The sequence below is a fragment of the Pediculus humanus genome, genomic scaffold (genome assembly GCF_000006295.1).
Source record: "Pediculus humanus corporis 1103172107377 genomic scaffold, whole genome shotgun sequence".
In the NCBI taxonomy this organism is placed as follows: Eukaryota; Metazoa; Arthropoda; class Insecta; order Psocodea; family Pediculidae; genus Pediculus; species Pediculus humanus.
Window position 1 is genome coordinate 199,206 of NW_002987005.1, and position 21,245 is coordinate 220,450.

Genomic DNA, 21,245 nt, shown 5'->3' on the forward strand with positions numbered 1-21,245 from the left:
CGTTTGTTTGTTTGTTTGTCGGTTTTATTATTATTATTATTAAATTAATTAAAATCGATCGATCGATCGATCAATTTATTCTTTATCACTCGACGTTATCATTAATATTGTAAAAATAATAAAATCAATTTTTTTCCTTTTTTTACAAACGCGCCCGCGTGTTTTATTTTACGTTTAAAACAAACAAACAAACAAACAAACGGTGTCCCCCGAATCCTAATTATTATTATTATTAATAAATTTTTGTTTGTTTTAACAACCGAAGGTATTATTATTAATTTTTTTAAAACATTTTTCGTGTTTGTTTTTGTTAAATTTTGTGAAATGTGTTGATCAAAAAAAAAAAAAAAAATTTGTTTGTAAATTTTGAAACAATCGTTTGTTCCGATAATAATAATAATAATAATAATAAGGTAAGTTGTTTGTCTTTTTTCTTTTATCTTCCAGGAAATTTGTTATCTGGAGTCTTATACGATCTGGAACGTAATAATAATAAAAATATTGTTGTTAAACCTTTAAAAAAATTCTTGAAGTTTTTTTTTTTTCGAATTCAACAAAACAATTCGACGACAAACGATAACGTTTGTTGTGATCGCACATACAAACAAATTCATGAATTCTTTTTTTTTAAAGTTTTATGACCTGGAAATAGTTTAACGTATTCGAAAAAAAAAAAACGAATACTATGAATAAATAAAAAGTAAAAAAAAAAAAAAAATTCTTTTTAAAAAGAGAGTTTACTTTTATCCGTTTGTTTTAACAATAAACAAACAAACAAACAAACAAAAATCAATTGATTTTTTCCTTTTAAATTTATTCATAAATTCGATGACGAATCATTTCCAGGTCCAGCACTTAACGTTTTTATTTAACAAAAAAAAAAAAATTTACTCTCCGATTTTTTTTTTTTACCGATAATAATAATAATAATGATAAATGGAAACGTTAATGACTTTTTTCAATTAAAAAGTATTTTAATAATAATAATAATAATAATTTCCAGTTTTATCAGTGGTCGATAACGTTTTTTGTTTTTTAATTTGATAATAAATAAGGCAAAAGACGTCATCGTTTTTCTCCAGGAACTTTTAAAAGCTCTTAAGTGCGGAATTAGGCTCTTTTACCGCACCCAAATTTTTACATTATTATTATTATTATTATTATTTAAATTTTTCGCACAAGAATCGTTTTGCCTGTTTGTTCAGACTGACCTCCGGGGGTTTTTTCTTCCTGTCAGAAATATTTCCCCCCCCCTTCCCTCACCCTTCAAATTTTAAATTTGATATGATATCCTTTTTTTTTCTTCTTCTTCTTTTGTTTCCCTCGATAAATAAAAAATCAAGTCACGATTGTTATTTTATTTTTTATTTTTTCTCGTATTTTTCAAAACGTGTTTTTTTTTTTTTTTGACAACATAAAAGCGCACGATTCAATGTTGCCTAAAAAAAAAAAAAAAAAAAAAAAAAAAAAATTAAATGTCCGTTAAAAAAATTCCGATTAATTTATGAAAAAAAAAATCATATTTGAAAGTTAAAAAAAAATTTTGATTGACTATAACAATTACGTTATTAACACGGTAATAATAATAATAATAATAATAATGATGATGATGATGATGATGATAATAATAATAATCGATTAAATAAAACAAATTTTTTTTTTCATTTTTTTTGCTGAAATTTTGTAAATTTCAGTCTAGACCGGCTTTTTAACTACTTAATTATAAAAAATTATTATTATTATCATTATTATTATAATTATCATTATCATTATCATTAATATTAATATTTAAAATGGGAGAAAAGTAATAAAAATTATTATTAATAAATTTAAATTTTTCAAACAAAGATTAATCCGACGGAAAAATTCAAAAAAAAAAAAATTAGCGCGAATAATCTTTTATTTTTCTCCAGTAAAAATCAATAATAATAATAATGATGATAATAATAATGAGCGGGGTCACAAATCCAATAATTTATTATTACGGTAAGAAAACGAGTTTTTTTTTCCTACTCCTCCTTCTCCTCCTTTTCCTCTTCTTTCCCGCCACTCCCCCCAACCCCCCGTAAAGTATCGAGAAAATCAATTCGCTCTTGATTTTTTTAATTTTTTTTATAATTCAATTATTATCATTATTATTATCATTATCATTATTAAAACAATGAGTAGAAAAAATTAATTTTTAAACGTCACGTGACGATTGTTTTTTTAACGGATTTTTACCAACGTTAGTTAGCATGGCTGTTTCGAGTATTTACTTTTTTTTTAAATGCGACTATGTTTTAACCGTTTTCCCTCCATTTCCCTACCGGAAACGATTTTTTTAGTCATTTCTCGTACTTCCGGAAACTTTTAATTTTTTCTTAGACGATTTTTTCGTTTCGTTTTTTTTCTCCTTGGCCGCAGCAATAGTTTTATTTGATAATTTGAGCATGTCGACGACGATTCCATCGGATTTTTCAACGTAATCCTCATCGACTTTCGGCCATTTTTGTTCCATCAATGGTTTATCCCACCATTCTATTCCCTCTTCTTTCGACAGTCTGTTGGGTGCTTTTAAAAATCCCGACCACAGCTCGGATGCGAACGATGGAGCTATCGGTGCGAGCATTATTATTTGAGTTGCCAAAGCTTTTTCGTAATTCTCACTCAACGCCATCGTTTCTTCGTCTGCTTTTCTCAACGAATTCGTCAATCCTTGCATTTTGGCAATGGCGACCGACACGCTGAACGTTTTCTCCAAAAGAGAAGTTATTTTTTTCACGTAAAAATTTCTGCTGTCGTACAAATACAAATCTAATTTTTTAAATTCTTCGCTTCTTTCGTCTTTCGACGGATTCGTCGCACTTTTACTTCTGACGTCGTTAAATTTTTTCACGGCGTCCCAAAGTTTGCTCTGCCACATGAGTATGTTTCTAAATGATTTTTCATCCCAGTTTAAACTCGAACGCGGTGCTGCTTCCGCGAGTATGACGGTTCTCAAAGCGTCGACGCCATAATTTTCAATCATTTCACTGGGTTCCACTCCGTTGTATTTCGACTTGCTCATTTTTTCCCAATTCATGACGACAGGATTCCCGGTTTTTTTATCGACGTATTCTTTGTTTTTCAATTCCACCGAATCCGATCTCACGTATTTCCCAGTTTTTTCACACCGGAAAGTTTTTCCTTTGACCAAACCCTGACACAAAAGTCTTTTGAACGGTTCCGGATGTGGAACCAAATCCACCGAGTATAAAAAATGATTCATGAACCTGGCAAAGTACAGGTGAAGCGTCGCGTGTTCGATTCCACCGATGTAAATATCGACCGGCATCATTTTTTTGATTTTTTCCACGTTGAAACCCGCTTGAGCGTTGTCCGGATCTAGAAATCTTAAAAAGTACCAAGAAGAATCGACGAAGGTATCCATCGTATCAGTTTCCCTCGTCGCACCTTCGGATCCGCATTTCGGACACTTCACGTTCAACCACGATTTATCTTCTTTCAACGGATTCGTACCTAATTTTAAATATTTCACTTTGGGTAATTTCACGGGTAAATCCGTTTCCGGCACGGGTTGTTCGCCGCAACGTTCGCAATATATTATGGGTATGGGAGTTCCCCAAAATCTCTGTCGGGATATGAGCCAATCCCTGAGTTTAAAACTTGCCGGATGACCACCGATCCCGCGTTCTCTCGCTTCCGAACAAATTTTTTCCCTCAGATCGAGCAATTCTTCTTCGCTTGCACTTTCTTGCAATCCCGGACAACATTTTATGCCGACGGACGTTGCAAAATTTTTATCCGTTTCGCTGAGATCGGGTATACCTAAATAAACATCGTTATTTTTAAGATATTTAACTTCCGACGTCATGTAAACCGGAAGGGATTCGTTCGTGAATGGATTTTTGAGACGGTACGGAAGAAGGCCCTCTTGTTTGACACCGAACGTCCAAACGCTTCCGGGTTGAACGGCAACAAATTTACCACGATCTATGTATTCCGGTCGTTTTAACCAAATCGAAATTTCTTTTTCCCTACAATTTTCAACATGTCCGACGATTTCGAAATTTATGAAAGTTCCGTCGAGTTTTCCGATCCAATTCCTTTGTATCGGTTTTATTTCTTTCCAATCTTCTAAAATCGGATCCTCCAAACCGTCGTATAACAATTGAGAAAAACTCGTCGTTTTCACGAACCACTGTTTTAATAATTTCTTTTCGACAATGGCTCCCGAACGCCATGACCGACCGTTTGCATCCACTTGTTCGTCGGCTAAAACGGTTAAATCCACGGGATCCCAATTCACGACCGCTTCTTTCCTATACACTAATCCCCTTTCGTAAAGTTTCAAAAATAAAAACTGAGTCCATTTGTAATAATCGGAATCGCACGTCGCGAATTCTCTACTCCAGTCAAAACTAAAACACAATTTTTCCATGACGGATTTCATGTTTGCTATGTTTTGTTGAGTCCACTCGTCCGGATTTATACCCTTTTCGAAAGCGGCATTTTCCGCCGGCAAACCAAAAGCGTCCCAACCCATGGGATGTATGACATTTTTCCCTCTCATTCTGAAAAATCTTGCTAGTACGTCGCTTATGCTATACACTCTAACGTGACCCATGTGAAGAGATCCCGACGGATACGGAAACATTGACAAAACGTAAAATTTTTCTTTATCGTTATTTTCATCGATTCGACTAAAATCTAACGTTTTACAACTCCAGTGTTTTTCTATTTTTTTCCTAACGTCGTTTGTTAGTTCTTCGTTCCAGAGATTCACGCCACCACCGCCACCACCACCACTACCTGAAAATCTCACCGCACCTAAAATTACAAAAGAAAAACAATCAAAGTACAATCAAACTTTTTTATTTTCCTTTTTAAAAAACTTTTCACAAAATTATAAAAGTCTCAAACGTACAACAAACCACAACTACTTTTTTTTACCGTTGGAAACAAACAAACAAACAACAAACAAATAATAATGAATAATTTTATTCTTCTTTTTTTTACAGGTGACGTCTTTGAAACATGATGATGACGAAAGAAATGAAAAAAAGAAAAACTTTTGTCGGAATTTTTTTAATTCTCGTACAGGTGAGGAAAACTTTTTCCCAACCCTTTCCCTTCCCTTCCCCCTACCCTCTTCCTTCCTTATTCCCTCCTCCCTCATCATCATTATTATTATTTTCATCGACTCCGGAAGACGTAAAAACAATAATACCAATAATTAAATAACACGTCAATCACAACGATAATAATTTTTTACCGAAAAAAAAAAAAAAAAAAAAAACATTTTTCATTTCCCCCCCTCACATCCCCTCTCCTCCCTCCTCAGTAATTTTTCGACTCGACAATTAAAATTAAATATTTTTTAACACGTTTAAAAAAAAAAAAAATGTCGGTGTAAATGTTATTAATCTTTTTTTTTTTTTTTCCCACCTGCAGCAGCCTGTCATCGTTCGTGTGAAACCGTCGCCATTTTGTTTTTTTTGTTATGGGTTTAATAACGGGTGCGACTTCCCCTCTAATGAATGGGTGGGCTCAAAATAACTTTTATTTTTACAAAAAAAAATAAATAAATAAATAAATAAAAATGAAATGATCCATTGTGGTGTCGAGACATTAAATTATTTTTTTTTTCCGCGGTAATAAATAATAATAATAATAATTGGTCGGAGTAATAAATCCGCGAGTAATTTTTTATAACAATAATCCGAATAATTATTACCCATTAATAATTAATTATGATTAAATTATTATTATTATTTATTACTTTTTGATTTATTAGTTTATGGTCAAACGAGTTAACCTCGACTTTTTTCTATTTTTTTTTTTTTGTTGAAATTTTCATCGTAAATATAATTTTTCGTATTGTTATCGAACGATATATCGAAGATGGTGGCACACACACGATATATGTATCGAATCGAGAAAAAGAAAAAAATTTATTTTAACCTGTAATTATACGATTTCTAGTTTTTAAGACAAGCGGGTGTTGAAGGTCATGGTCGTCTCATGGATCCTCCAGCGAGAAATTCAATGTGGAGATTTGGATTTCCCAATCCTGTAAACTACAATGACAATGAGCTTTTCTGCGGTGGTCACGCAGGTACGTTAAAAGAAAATGAGAGAGAGAGAGAGAAAATGCGATAATTACGGTTCTGTTTTATTTTTCGATCGATCAGTTCAATGGGAACAAAATCAGGGTCGTTGCGGAGTTTGCGGTGATCCTTGGAACATGGAAAAACCACGATTACACGAAGCCGGTGGCACATATGCGAAAGGAATCATCGGACGACATTATACCATAGGACAGGAAATCGACGTGGAAATAGAATTAACGGCGAATCATTGGGGTCGATTCGAAATGAGTTTATGTCCGAATAACAATCCGAGATACGAAGCGTCGCAAGAATGTTTCGACAGGTACGCGACAAATAATTTTTTAAGGTTCATCATCATCGTCAACAAAATGCTTTAAAAAATTTCCTTAAATCCAGGTATCCGTTATACATAGCTGGAACGAGAAAAGAAAAACAATTTATAATTCCACCGGATACGAAAAAGAAAGCAATTTTCCGTTACAAAGTTAGACTACCACCATTCGTAACTTGCACACAATGCGTTCTCCAATGGACTTATTACACAGGTAAAAAAAAATTTCCCGGGAGAGGGGGAAGGGGGGGCATAACATAACACAAAAAAATTTTAATATTTTATAATTAAATTCTATTAACGAGTTTATAAAAAAAAAGGTCAACGTTTTCGGTTGTAAATCTTTTTAAAAAAAAATGAAGAGAAGATTTACAGGTTTTGAAAATTAATTTTTTAATAAAAAATTATTAATTTTACTCTTTTTATTTATTTATTAAAAAATTTATTTAAAATAATAATAATAATGGAGAATACAACATAACAAAAAAAAAAATGTTTTTTATACAACAGGTAACATGTGGGGAACTTGTGCAAATGGAACGGAAGCGATCGGTTGTGGAAGACCGGAAACGTTTAGAAATTGTGCGGATATAACAATCGTAACAAGTACATCCGGATTACCGCCGCAATTCGTACAACCGGATAATCCATTTTTATTATATTTCCGGGATTTAAGAACTCCCGAACTTGTTCATCCGTTGGTCGTTAGGTACATTTTTTTTTTATACCTTCCAGTTTTTTTTTTTTTATTAAAAACGAATCGAATATTATTAATTTTATCGTCTGCTTTAATAGTAGTTACACAGGTTTGTAAATTTATTTTATAAACCCATAAATAAAAACTGACAAATAATAATAATAATAATAATAATAATAATAATAATAATAATGATAAAAACTCGCATTTTATGAATGACAACAAATTAACTCCAAATTTAATAAAAAAAAAATTTTTAAAACCTTCTCCTTAAATGCGAGCTACATTTAATGACGTCATTAACAACACCGACAATAATAATAATAATAAAATATTTATAAATTTTAGATCGCAGGTGTGCATAGGTACTCCTTTATATCACAGAATTCCAGGTATCGATCATTGGTGTCAAGTTAATTGTCTTCGTTATCCGCCGAATTGTCCAGCACTCATATGTCACTGTCCGTAAGTATGAAAAATCGTCACCCCTTCTCCCCCTACCCCCTTCCCCTCGTCATCATTATCATTATTATTTGTATTTTTCCGTTTCAGTCAAGTTTGCGATGCCGTCGGAGAAATCGAGGGAAGAGCCGGAGCGGATACGTATTGTCAAGATCAATGCATTGTTTATCCTCCTCGTTGTCCAGCACACAGATGTCGATGTTATTAATTAATTAATTAATCTCTTTACATTATTATTATTATTATTATTATTCACCTCAATTAAAATTAATAATTTAAATTTAAATTAAAAAAAAAAAATTCACACAGTTTTTCATCAATTACATAAAAAAAAAAAATATTAAATATTTAAAACATATCACTCAAACTATTATTATTATTATTAAATCACAGTTTTCTATAGTAATAATAATAACTTTTTTTCATTAAAAATAATAGTAACGTAACGTTTTATTACACGCAAAATAATAATAATAAATAAATATATATAAATTCAATAAATTTTTTTTTTTTTTTTAAATTCCCTACAACGACAACAATAACAATAATAATAATAATAATAATAGTAGTAGAAGAAAAAGACAAAAAACTTAACGCTAATTATTTTTTTTTTTTACGGGGGAAAAAAACCGTTGGAAACCGGAAATGCGATTCGTTTTTACGTAAAGTGTTCCAACGAATTATCTTGTAATTCGTGAGCTTTTTTATAATAAATCAAATCCGAACGTGGTCCGACGGTTTTTAAATAAGGATTCGGTTTACCATGAACGTCATTTATAGTCGTGAAACCTTCGTCGTAAAGGTTACAATATGGCAGATAAAGGTTTCTCGTTACGTTCCACAAATCGCTATAATTCCAATCAAATAACGGATTTATAAAGTTAACGCCATTGAACGACTTTAATATCTCCGACGAATTGGGTTCCGTTTTTCTAACTCCGATCACGATGAGTATGTTCCCGTGGGATTTGGCAAAATGAATAAAATTATCACGATTTAATTTCAATAGATTTAAATTGTAATTTTTAACAGTTTCGTTAACGTACGAATTTATTTTAATATTTTTTTCCAAATAAATACAATTCATAGATTGTTTATCCGTATAATTTTTTTCGTATATCGTCGCCATTATGTGAAGCAAAACCGTTGAATTTATACTTCCGTCGAAATAAATAAAAATATCGTTTGAATTTTTTTTTTTTCCCGCCAATAAATCCCTTTCTAATTTTTCATACGTTTCATTTAACTTGTCATTATTTAATTTTTTCATTTTGTTTAACTTATCAGAAAATGGATCGCCATCATAATCAATTTGATATTTTTCAGGTATGATTCGACGTAGGTATTCGTGTGCGTTAACCGTTTCCGATTCGTCGACGGATTCAATTGTTATTTTAACATTGTAATAACTGTGAAAATATTTCGGATACGATCCGAATAAAACATTTTGAAATTTTTTAACAGCACTGTTAAGTTCATTCACAATGAGGTCTTCATTCGATGATAAATACAATTCTTTCAAATGAAATTTTTGATTACTCGAAAACAATTGATTTTTAGTAAAATTGAAAAGTCTTTCGCATAAAATTGGAACACCAGGAAACATGAATACATTTTTAACAGATACATTCGGATAAAATGCTTTCTTATTCGTTATCGGATCAAAACCAAATGTTACATTTGCTGTTTTAGGTATTTTAGCCATTTTCAAACCTGGATGATTTATATCATCTGTCTTGTAGAAATTTTTAACAATTTTAACCAATTCCGAATGGTAGACTAATTCATCGTCGAATGCTTTGGCGACAGCTTCGAATGTTATGTCATCATGTGTGGGACCGATACCTCCTGTTGTTAGAACATAATCATATTTATTTGAATAATCCTTTACTTTTTCAGATATAACATTCAAATCATCAGGTACTTTAGATATTGACATTACTTTTATTCCCATTTTATATAAATTTTTACATAGGAAGTAAGAATTTGTATCTAGAACTTGACCTTTTAAAACTTCATCACCTGTAACTAAAAATTATATAATTAACAACTCCAAATAAAACAACCATGAATATTAATTATTAGATAAACATAAAAACTTAATTAATCTAATTATTTATAATCGTTTGCCATTGTGTTTAAAAAAAAAAAAAAAATATCGACAATTACAAAATTGAACCTTACAATCAGTGACAATTGTTATAAAACAACATAACTTAAATATTTGTTAATAATTTTTGTTTTAATTAAATTTGAATTACTTACCTTGATTATCTATTCAATACATCACAAAACACAAAAAAAAGAAAATTTTTTTTTGTCACTAATATAATAACATCTTCTTAAAATTCATATTAATAATAATAATTTATTCATTTTTTTTCCTGTTTTACATATTTAAATGACAGGCTGCCATTTTAAATATACACAGAGACATATTTAAATAAGAAACAACCGTTAATTTCGAATTAATTAACCGGTGAATTATTATTTAAAACCATATATATATATTACTCTTGACAAACAGTTAAAATCAATCATGTTAACTTACCTATAATTCCGCTTGTTTTAGGTCTTATATTTTTCCTTGTCATTATTTGACCATTATCGTGATGAACACATCTTCGACTAGTGATGATTAAACATTTACGAATTCCTACGACCAACATTTTATTAACGTTAAATCACTTTTTTTTTTATAAAATATTTTTTTTAATAAATTTTAACGAACTATAGAAGCGGCCATTTTGGTAGAGGGCGCTAAACGTCACGTTACTTTACAATAAGACGTCTGTAAAACTTGAACTTGTATCATTTGTGAACAAATTGATTATATTTTTTTTTTTTTTTTTAAACAAAAAAAACCATTTTTCTTTTTCTAAAAACAATAATTTTTTTTATTTCAAAAATTCAAATCGATATAACAATAAATGTTAACATTAAATCAAATAAGAAAAAAAATAATAATAATAACACGTTGCATATCAATAGGCCGACGATTATTACACTATTATTTAAAAATTATCGCATTAAATTATTCTTTTCTTCACTTTTTTTTATAAAAAAACATTCAAAAAGAAGAAATTAATTAATAATACATTATTAAAAATTTAAAAAAACAATTTTTTTATGTAATCCCCTTCATTATGATTTCATAAAAAAAAACATTAAATTAAATACAATATTTTAAAAAGAACAGAACTCGATTCAATTCATTTTTGATAAAATATACAAAAGTTGATAAGTTCTTGTTATTATTATTATTATTATTGCTATTGAAAGAAAATTTATCTATTTAAAAAAAGGAACATGCATATATAGTAAAAAAAATAACGACACATGTCGAAAATGACTACTAATGAATGATTTAACCCTCATTAAAAACTTTTAAATTACAACCAAAAAAAAAAAAACTAACACTCCATTAATTTTACTCGGATATTGAAACTAATTATATATAAAGAAAAAACATTTAAAGATAATGACAGTAGCACAAGTTTTTTTTGAAATTTTAATAACTTTAAAATGAAAACATTCCATCGAATAAAATTAATTATTTAGTTAAAATATAAAATAAATTTAAAAGCAAATATTCATATTATGTTGTCGAAAGATATTTGCAATTTTAATACTCAATTCTTTATGTTTCTCCTCTTCTTTCGATTGATTATTTTATTACAATTTGCATCAAGATTAAAATTTTTTTATTAAAAAACTTTAGGAATGATGTTAAGCAGAAAGAGAATTAAGAGTCGAGTGAAAATAATGAAAATATCATGGATTCTGCTTATTCGATCTCAATCTTGCCAATCCTGATCTTTCTTCTTCTTCGTCGCTTGTGTAAGCAGACATGCCTGCACTTACTGCTCCTCTCGTTGATGTAGCTTGCATCAATTCTAAATCTGGTCCTGTTCTATTTTCGTACAAAAGGATATTTAAACTTTCCTCATAAATTCTCGCTTCCGGGAAATCAACCTACAAATTTGATTTCATGGTGAAAAAAAAAAAATTTCCTTTTTTTTTATTTTGTTTCCTTTTAAATATATTTAATAAAATTATTTTCAAGTACCTTTGTGTGTTTTTTATCAGTTGTGTAAACGATTGAAGTGCAACATACTTCTGCCACTTTTTTACCATGCCCATAAAATGTCCAACAGCATATTTCATTCGAACCTATAACATCTTTTATGAAAAGAACTCTACCGCTAAATCTTAATGAAAGCCTATCGAAAAGCTCAATGTTTTTAAGCAAATTATCATCTGATGTTGTAGTGTATGAATATTTATTATTGTGCCTATTAATGTGTAATTTCACCACAGGCTGCAACACATGTAAAAATTAATTCTTTTTTCGAATGATGAATACCAAAAAAAAAAGAAACCATATTTTAACACACCTTGCTCGAGTTTGATATCAGTAACTGTTCTTCTTTTTTAGAAGTTATTAATGGTACTCTGCATATGGGTTCAGCTTCTCTACTTTTTTGTGCTAAAACTCTTTCGCAGAATTCGACTAATTCAGTCACACAATAATATTTTGCTTCTGCTAAAAGTTCTGCTATAGCTCTCGTTTCTTCAGATAGTGGCGTGCTTCCATCTCTGAGAAAGTTTAATATAGTTCCAAAATGTTTTCCACAGCGATCAATTAAAATCCAACCTATGAATAAATCATTCACCCATCATAAAAATTGATGCACATGAATTTTTGATCAGGTTTATTGTGATTGCATTTTACGTAGAATTAACATTTAAAAATTATTTTCACCTTCAGAATCGGTCAGGACTTCCATTCGTCCACTGAACATGGCTCTCAGCATAGTATCATGTTTAGTCAAAGTTCCAATCGTGGTGTAATGTAAAGATCCACCAATATTAAGTTTGACATATTGAGATGGATTACCTTTGATAACGGTTTTATGATCTCCAGACATTATTTTATTATTAAATCAACGTTAAATTAAAAAAAAAAATTTTATTTAATCATAGTAATAATAATAATAATAATAAAAATTAAAGAGCACTCAAACAGTTCGTTCTCTTTTTTTTTCAAATAAAATTTTTTAAAGATTTTTATACAAACGTTTAAATAATTGTAACTATAAAAAAAATAATTATAACTCCCTAATTAATAATTGTTAATTGTAAAAAAAAAAAAAAAAAAGACTTCGTTGTATGAAATAGATAAAATTAAGACATAACTACAAAACTAAGGGATTCTAGTGACACTTCAATTAAGTTTACAAACATGGTTTCTTAATAAGTTTATATTTAATGAATTTTTATAAATCACCGAGAAAAAAAAATGAAAAAAGAAAGAACGGCTGATAATTCGAGGCCTTTTAAAATATAAGTACCTTACTACAATTTTTTTTTACCTTTTTTTAATTTTATAACCCTCGCCGAAAATATAAATTATAATTCATTCATGTATAAAATATTCGTTTGAAAAATTTAGACACAATTTACATGGATGAAAGCTCATTCAAAAAACATTTACATAATTTTTAAGTTTTGCACAATTTTTAAATAATAATGTCCATAAACTTAAATTGTTTAATATAGTTTATTTTTCATTATTTACAGCTCATCAAATAGTCAGTTTAACCGGAATCAGTTTTCAAACAAAAAGTGTTATTGTAAGTTTTATTGAAATGAGTAAAAATTACCTTTAGATGTGTTAAATAATTTTATTTTTATATTAAAATATTTGTCCAACATTCAGGGATTTGTAGAGTTAACTATAGTGCCATTGAAGGATAATTTACGACACATTAAGCTAAATGCTAAGCAATGTAGAATTTACAGAGTATGTTTAAATGATACTTTCGAAGCACCCTTTCAGTATTTTGATCCTTTTTTAGATGTTTGTCAAGGAGACACTAAACAGTGAGTTTCCTATTTTTAAATGTGTCTTTTTTTAATATATATGTAGCTAGCTGCATTTTAATTTATGATTTTTGTTTAGGCGTTCTTTAGAATTTTTTTCTACGGCTCATCTCGCTGCTGCTATTAGAACTGATCCAGATTGCAATGCTGGAGAACTTATTGTTAGCATTCCTCCTGATGCAAGCCACTTGGTTGGTGAGGGTAGAGGAATGAGAGTGGCAATTGAATTTTCAATAGAACAACCTCAAGGCGGTTTGCATTTTGTTATACCAGAATGTGAAGGAACTTTAGTCGAAGTAAATAGTTTTAATTTTGTAGTTTAAAATTACAATGTAATCAGTACATTGTATGCTTTGTCTTTCAATTTTTTAGAAAGGAGCTCACATGTTTTCTTGTGGGCATGAAAATTCATCTAGATTGTGGTTTCCATGCGTTGACAGCTATGCAGAGCCATGCACTTGGAAGTTGGAATTCACAGTCGATGAATTCATGACAGCTGTTTCTAATGGAGATCTCATTGAAGTTGTTTATACTCCAGATATGAGACGAAAAACTTTTCATTATTTATTAACCACACCAACTTGTGCTCCGAATATATGTTTGGCTGTTGGGTTCGTGGATAAATTTTTAAAAAAAAACCCTCATAATGATAAATAATATTTTCTTATTGTAAAAATAATTCTTTTTAGTCCTTTCGAGATATATGTAGATCCATACATGCATGAAGTCACACATTTTTGTTTGCCTCAACTTCTTACTTTATTGAAAACAACTGCCAAATACATGCATGAAGCTTTCGAGTTTTACGAGGAAACATTAGCTACAAGATACCCATATACTTGTTATAAACAAGTTTTTGTTGATGAGGTATATTTTCCACATGTTTCCCAAACATAATAATGAAATAAATTTTATAAGGAAATAATAAAATTTTTTTTCAAGGCTTACAATGATATATCATCATATGCCACGATGAGCATTTTATCGACAAATTTATTGCATTCTCCGGCCATAATAGATCAAACGGTAATTACGAGAAAAGCAATGGCTCAAGCGATAGCCGAACAATTTTTCGGTTGTTTTATTTCGATGCAAAATTGGTCGGATAGTTGGCTACCGAAAGGAATCGCTACCTATTTATGCGGCCTCTATTCGAAAAAATGTTTTGGAAATAATGAATACAGGGAAAGAATTCATTGCGTACGTGTTTGCGTCGTTGATGAACCTTTTAAAAAGATTATATTTAACATTAAATATTTTCAAATTAGGATTTAGCAGACGTTGTCAAATACGAAGAAGAATACGGAGGAATAATATTAGATCCGAGTCAAGTGCCTAGCACGCAACCTGTTCCATTCAGTTCGTCTAGATCGTCAGACAATTCGAATTTTTATTTTCCAATCAGAAGTCTTCACACTTTGTCGCCAAAGTATGCAGAAGTCGTTCGGAAAAAAGCACATTTGGTTATAAGAATGTTAGAACATAGAATCGGACAAGAGCTTTTACTTCAGGTTTAAATTATTATTATTATTATTATTATTATCATTACACCATTACACGACTCGTTTTTTAACGGAGGAAATATTTTTGTTCGATTAGGTTTTTAATAAGCAGTTATCGTTAGCGTCGAACGCTTCGCAGCAGAAAATCGGCAGCGGATTATGGAGTCATTTACTCATAAGCACGAACGTTTTTCACAAAGCAATTTTCACAGTGACGGGAAAAGATATGTCTGTTTTTATTGATCAATGGGTTAGAACGGGGGGACACGCCAAATTTAGTTTAACATTTGTTTTTAATAGAAAAAGGTAACTTGTGCGAAAAATCCAATTTTTAAAAGTAATTCAGTGTGCAAATAAATATCGATTGAAAATCATTTCCCTAAAACTTTTTTTTTTTTATCAATTAGAAATACAGTAGAATTAGAAATAAGACAAGATTCAACGAATCAAAGAGGGATTAGAAAATACATGGGACCTTTATTGGTGACCATACAAGAACTCGATGGCACTTTTAAACACACTTTACAAGTTGAAGGAACGTCAAGAGCGGATATCACTTGTCATTCTAAAAGTAGGAGAAACAAAAAGAAAAAAATTCCATTGTGTACCGGAGAAGAAGTCGATATGGATTTAAGCGCGATGGAGTATGTCAAAAAGGTTCCAGTAACGGTTTATGAAATTTTTTAAAAAGAAAGAAATTTAAAAAAAAAAAAATTGTATTTTAGCGATTCTCCAGTTTTATGGATCAGATTGGATCCGGAAATTACATTGCTCAGATCTACAAATATAGAGCAACCCGATTATCAGTGGCAATATCAATTACGTCACGAACGGGATGTCATAGCACAGATAGAAGCCATTGCAAGTTTGGAAAGGTATCCCACTCCAGCGACGAGATTAGCTTTGACCGATACTATAGAAAACGAGGGAACGTATTACAAGGTAAATATTGACCCCCCTCCCCCCCGAATTTCGAATTTTTTTTTGTCCAGTTTTAATTGTTTGTTTTTCCGTTAAGGTTCGATGTAAGGCGGCTCATTGTCTAACGAAAGTAGCAAATGCGATGATTGCGAATTGGGCTGGCCCACCGGCAATGTTGACAATATTTAGAAAATTGTTCGGTTCGTTTTCTTGCCCTCACATAATGAAGCAAAATAATTTTCAAAATTTTCAACATTATTATTTGCAAAAGGTAATTCCTCCATCTTTTTTTTACGATGTCGATACGAAAAATTTTAGTATTCACGACGAAAACTACATTTTTCAGACCATACCCATCGCGATGGCGGGGATTCGTAACGTTCACGGAATTTGTCCACCTGACGTCATCAGATTTCTTCTCGATCTATTCAAATACAACGACAACAGCAAAAATTTATTTTCCGACAATTATTACAGAGCGAGTTTGATCGAAGCACTCGCGGCTTCCGTGACTCCGGTTATTTCGGTCGTCCAACAAGGGTAAAGCAAACCAATTTTGATTCGTAGCTTTTAAATGAAAATCATTGATAATAATGATGATGATGTTTTACATCGATAGGAGCGCGATCAAAGCGGAAAATTTATCATCGGACGCAAGATTGATTCTAGAAGAAATAACGAGGTGCCTCAACCTGGAAAAACTTTTGCCCTGTTACAAATACACCGTAACCGTCGCTTGTTTAAAAGCTATAAGAAAATTACAAAAATTCGGACATTTGCCCAATCATCCTGCACTATTTCGAAGTTATGCCGCTTACGGTCAATTTATAGGTACGTATCAGAGAAAAAAAAATACCTGATGACGTTGCGGGTTCAAATGTTACGTTACGTTTTGAAAATGTTACATTCCAGATGTTCGATTGGCTGCTCTCGAAGCATTGGTGGACTACACTAAAGTGGATGGAAAATGGTCAGATTTAGAATTTTTACTGAATTTAGCGGAATCGGATCCGGATCCTTATTTAAAACACAATTTGTTACAATTGTTAATCGAAAATCCTCCATTTTTAAGAGCTCATCATCATATACTCGATCGCGAGGAACTCGTTGAAAAATTATGGAGCATTATCAAGTGAGCGAGCGAGCGAACAAACAAACAAATTTATTTATTATCAGACAATACGTAGAGTGGTTTTTATTATTATTATTTTCTTTCCAGTTCTCAAATGTCCTACGATTCCAGATTACGATGCGATTTTGTGGATTTGTATTTTACACTTTACGGAACGAGAAGGCCCAATTGCACTCCGACACCGGAAATGGCAAATTTATTAAAACCGAAATTGGAAAAAATGGAATTCAAACAAATGGATTCTAAACCTTATTTACCCGTCAAACAAGGTTTTCCTCTTATTATTGTTTTTCAAACATTTTAAATGTAAAAATGTTAACGTTTTTTTTTTTTTTTTTTGCAGAACCTTTATCAGACATGATAACTCCGATTGCGGGTGTTAAAAGAAAAGCATCGTCCCCACCTTCTCCAAAAGAAAAAGAACCCACGGTTACCACGAGTGCAACAGACGAACACAATTTAGGGATCGTTACGGTTGAAATAGAAGCAGCAGAAGAAGACGAAAACAAAATGAAAATAAAAGTAAGATGCAAAAAAAAAAAAAAAAAAAATTGGGATCAAACCATTTTATTAATTTATTAAAAAACATTTTTTTTTTTTTCATCTCACGCAGGAATTATTATCGGAAACGATAACGGAAACGCTCGCGGTTGAAGATGATTCGATAAAGAAAGAAATGTTTTCCGACAATTCGGCTTCTCTACCCGGAATATCCGGGAATCAATCTGGACCGATCGGTTTCGAACCGGGAATGTTTTCGACGAAAGAAATAATGGGAGATTCGAAAGTCGGGTACAACAACGTTAATCGATCGACGAGCTCTCAAGGAACGTCTCACGAGAAATTAAAGAAAAAGAAAAAGGATAAGAAAAAACACAAACACAAACACAGGCATCATAAACACGGAAAGGAAAAAAATAAAGAGAAAAAAGATTTGAGCAACAAATTGAACGTGAAAGAGGAAACTTTGAGTTCTTTGAGTTCGACACCGAGTCCCACGGAAGGATCAAAAGATTTTGTTATGTCGCCGATGTAAAAAAAAAAAAAAAAGACAAAAATGTTTTTATAAACGTTTATAAGGATTTTATATAAATATATACATATATATATAATTATTTAAAATGGCGTGTCCATTATTTTATTTTGTTACCTTTTCTCGATTACTCGAATTATCGATAGTAATAATATTTTATCGTTACCATGACAACGGGTGTGAAAATCAAAAACAAAACAAATATGTCGTCGGAAAGTTTAGAAAAATTGGGTTTATTTTTTGACGAATTAAATCGCGTTAGAGTTTGGGAACCGGAGGCTGCCGATAAAACAAATGATTTAAAAGATGAATGTAAAGATTTTTCACAGAGTAAGTCAATAATAATAATAATAATAATAATAATAATTATCTCTTTAAGAAACATACAACTCACAAATTTGATTGGAGGTGATGTAGGTTTTTTAACATGGCTAAAGGTAAAGATTAATAATTTTTTCATAAAAAATTACAGAAATAACAGATTTTCATAAGATATCAAATGAATTTCTCACATCAATACAAAACTTATCGAAACACGTGGAAAAAGAAAGAATAAAAGCATTGGGCTCATCTAATTTATTAAAATCAATGGCGAAACAAAGAGAAACCCAACGAAAACAATATAAGGTAAAAAAAAAATATTTTCCTTATAAAGAATTTAAAGAAAAACAAACATGTCTGCATGTTAAAAACATTTAAAATTTAAAAAAAATTAACTTAAAGGTCTTACCTGACGATGATTAAAACAAATTTCCCGTGAAAACCAATTAAAACAAATAATTTGTTAATTACACAATCGTTATGCACAACATCACCACACACATTCACGAACGATATTTGAATCATTTCATTTTAACTGAAAACAAACATTGTTGCCAACTTATTTTCAATGACGCGACAAAAATTTTTTTTGGCGCGAAATTTTACTTGTTGACATAAACATATACAGTAAGTGGGTAATAAAATGCGCCATTTTTCATTTTCAGTCACTCATAATAGAAAAATCAACGGAATTGGAACGTTTAAGAGTTCAACATCAATCATTATTAAAAATTGAATCTGAACAACAGGATATAATTGATCAGATACAAATGTATTAAATGGAAAAAAAAACATAAAATAGCTGAAGAAAGGATTAAAATGAATTTCAATAAAATTTCCAAAAAGAAATATTTTAATCATATATTTTTACCCCATGAACAATTTTTTTTTCTTTTTTTCATTCTTAAAGATAATTTTTATTTTACTTTACAACTAAAACTGTGATACCGTAACTAGAGTTCTACAATTAAAACTTGTTACATTATTATTTACAACCTTTTTTCTCTTATTATTATTATTATTATTATTTTCATTGTCAATAATTTATCTTTTCTCTCATGTTACATATCTCTTTAATTTCTTTTCCTCTCTCTTTCTCTCTCTCTTTCACATCTTCTTATTTTTAAATAATAATAATTTTTTTTATTGCTTTTTTCTTTTTTTATTCTTTCTTTATTATTATTATTATTATTATTACTTCCATTTATTTAAATTAAATCATAAAAAAAATGGAGAAAGAAAGAAAGAAAGAAAAAAAAAACATTTAATCGAATATTGAATATGTAACAATGATAATATTATTATTATTAATATTATTAATAGCAATATAAATAATAAAATTTTCTATTTATTTTCATGTCACTACATTGATATTTAAAATAACACTTTTAAAAGTAATTGATTCATTCTCATTCTCATTCATTCATTCACTGATTGATTGAATTGTTCCTTTTTTTTATTATTATTTTTACGATGCGTTAAATCTTACGATACATCGCATATGTTTAAAAATTTTTTTTTATTAATATTATTATTATTATTATTATTATTTTAAAAACTTATTCGATATTATTATTATTATTAAACATCGTTTTTTTTATCATCATCATCATCATTATTATTATTATTCGCGCACCTGTTATCACGTAAATGAATTAAAAAAAAGTTGATTGATTCGTGTAACCGTTTTTCGTATCGGATTAAATCAATCAATAAATATTTTGGCACAACCGTGAATGAATGAATGAAACGAAGATGATGATGATGATGATGATAATAATAATGATAATGATAATGATGATAAAGTAATCGTATTCGATTATTTGTTTACAAAAAAAAAAAAACAAATTACAATCAATCAATAATCAATTTTAATTTCGTTTAATTAAAGATTGCCGAATTTTTTTTTTTTAATAATTAATTAATTAATTAATTAAATTTAATTTATTTATTAATAATTTTTCTTCTTATCATCATCATTATCATTTCCTTTTAAAAAATTTGTCTCACGTTAATAAATATATTATTAAATAGAAAAAACGCACGTTATCATCAAACGCACACGATTATAGTAGTAGTGTATTATTATTATTTACGACTGTCTTATCACTAAACCTTTTGTTTTGGTTTTTATCAGTCGTATCACGTGTCATTTTTATCACGTGTTTTTTTATTTTTAGACACTTTATTTATTTATTTATTTATTTTCGGACATTTTGTCCCGCTCATTTTAATAATAAATTTGCAATTTTTTATTTTCGTACGTAATAATCGAAAAAATATTTTTAATAATAAAAAAAGGAGAAAATTAAATAATAATAATAATAATAAAAAATAATAATAATTTTTTTTTTCGTACGGTACGTATGATAATAATAATAACATGCAACAAATAACAGATGAATAATAATAATAATAATAATAATAATAATAATAATAATAATAATAACTAAAACTATTTTTTTTCTCCTTATTTATTTATTTATTTATATATATATATATATTTTTTTATTTTACTTATTTTTATTTATAATTTTTTCTTTTTAAATTTCGGAAAAAATTCTACCCCGAACAATAATAATAATGATGATAATCATTATTATTATTATTATTATTATTATTATTATTAATAATTTTACACATTTATATGAATAATTTTTTTTTTATCCTCCATTTCTTATTTTTTAATAAACGATCACTTATTTATTTTTATAATAATAATCATTATTATCGTTTTTTTTTATGTACATAATATTTATTTATGATTTAACTTATCGATAACTTATTAAAATTATCACCGAATAATAATAATAATAATTTTTTTTTTTAAATATTATTATTTATATTTAAAATAATTTTTTTTTT

At 29.3% G+C, this 21,245-nt stretch overlaps 6 protein-coding genes across 6 annotated transcripts; 3 read left to right on the plus strand and 3 right to left on the minus strand.

The window, feature by feature from the left end:
* Positions 1-2,323: 2,323 nt before the first annotated feature.
* Phum_PHUM024070 (leucyl-tRNA synthetase, putative) lies at positions 2,324-5,167 on the minus strand (the record flags this gene model as incomplete). Its single annotated transcript, XM_002422882.1, has 2 exons — positions 2,324-4,812; positions 5,131-5,167. 2 exons carry the CDS (start codon positions 5,165-5,167, stop codon positions 2,324-2,326), a joined length of 2,526 nt encoding a protein of 841 aa, XP_002422927.1.
* An 809-nt stretch (positions 5,168-5,976) lies between these two features.
* Positions 5,977-7,793, plus strand: Phum_PHUM024080 (uncharacterized protein; the record flags this gene model as incomplete). The annotated part of the gene is made up of 6 exons (XM_002422883.1): positions 5,977-6,100; positions 6,177-6,417; positions 6,492-6,640; positions 6,937-7,130; positions 7,479-7,588; positions 7,676-7,793. The coding sequence occupies exons 1-6, from the start codon at positions 6,007-6,009 to the stop codon at positions 7,791-7,793; spliced, it is 906 nt and encodes a 301-aa protein (XP_002422928.1). The 5' UTR covers positions 5,977-6,006.
* Positions 7,794-8,243: 450 nt separating this feature from the next.
* On the minus strand, positions 8,244-10,254 carry Phum_PHUM024090 (molybdopterin- binding protein, putative; the record flags this gene model as incomplete). Its single annotated transcript, XM_002422884.1, has 2 exons — positions 8,244-9,613; positions 10,137-10,254. The coding sequence occupies 2 exons, from the start codon at positions 10,252-10,254 to the stop codon at positions 8,244-8,246; spliced, it is 1,488 nt and encodes a 495-aa protein (XP_002422929.1).
* A 1,105-nt stretch (positions 10,255-11,359) lies between these two features.
* Phum_PHUM024100 (BTB/POZ domain-containing protein KCTD10, putative) lies at positions 11,360-12,516 on the minus strand (the record flags this gene model as incomplete). Its single annotated transcript, XM_002422885.1, has 4 exons — positions 11,360-11,560; positions 11,655-11,906; positions 11,983-12,242; positions 12,351-12,516. 4 exons carry the CDS (start codon positions 12,514-12,516, stop codon positions 11,360-11,362), a joined length of 879 nt encoding a protein of 292 aa, XP_002422930.1.
* A 601-nt stretch (positions 12,517-13,117) lies between these two features.
* Phum_PHUM024110 (transcription initiation factor TFIID subunit, putative) lies at positions 13,118-18,062 on the plus strand (the record flags this gene model as incomplete). Its single annotated transcript, XM_002422886.1, has 18 exons — positions 13,118-13,136; positions 13,169-13,221; positions 13,308-13,471; positions 13,551-13,767; positions 13,844-14,082; positions 14,161-14,338; positions 14,414-14,671; positions 14,740-14,982; positions 15,071-15,279; positions 15,381-15,617; positions 15,723-15,915; positions 15,992-16,165; positions 16,241-16,434; positions 16,514-16,725; positions 16,807-17,026; positions 17,114-17,295; positions 17,370-17,548; positions 17,640-18,062. The coding sequence occupies 18 exons, from the start codon at positions 13,118-13,120 to the stop codon at positions 18,060-18,062; spliced, it is 3,594 nt and encodes a 1,197-aa protein (XP_002422931.1).
* A 200-nt stretch (positions 18,063-18,262) lies between these two features.
* Positions 18,263-19,159, plus strand: Phum_PHUM024120 (uncharacterized protein; the record flags this gene model as incomplete). The annotated part of the gene is made up of 3 exons (XM_002422887.1): positions 18,263-18,389; positions 18,532-18,686; positions 19,046-19,159. The coding sequence occupies 3 exons, from the start codon at positions 18,263-18,265 to the stop codon at positions 19,157-19,159; spliced, it is 396 nt and encodes a 131-aa protein (XP_002422932.1).
* Positions 19,160-21,245: the final 2,086 nt, after the last annotated feature.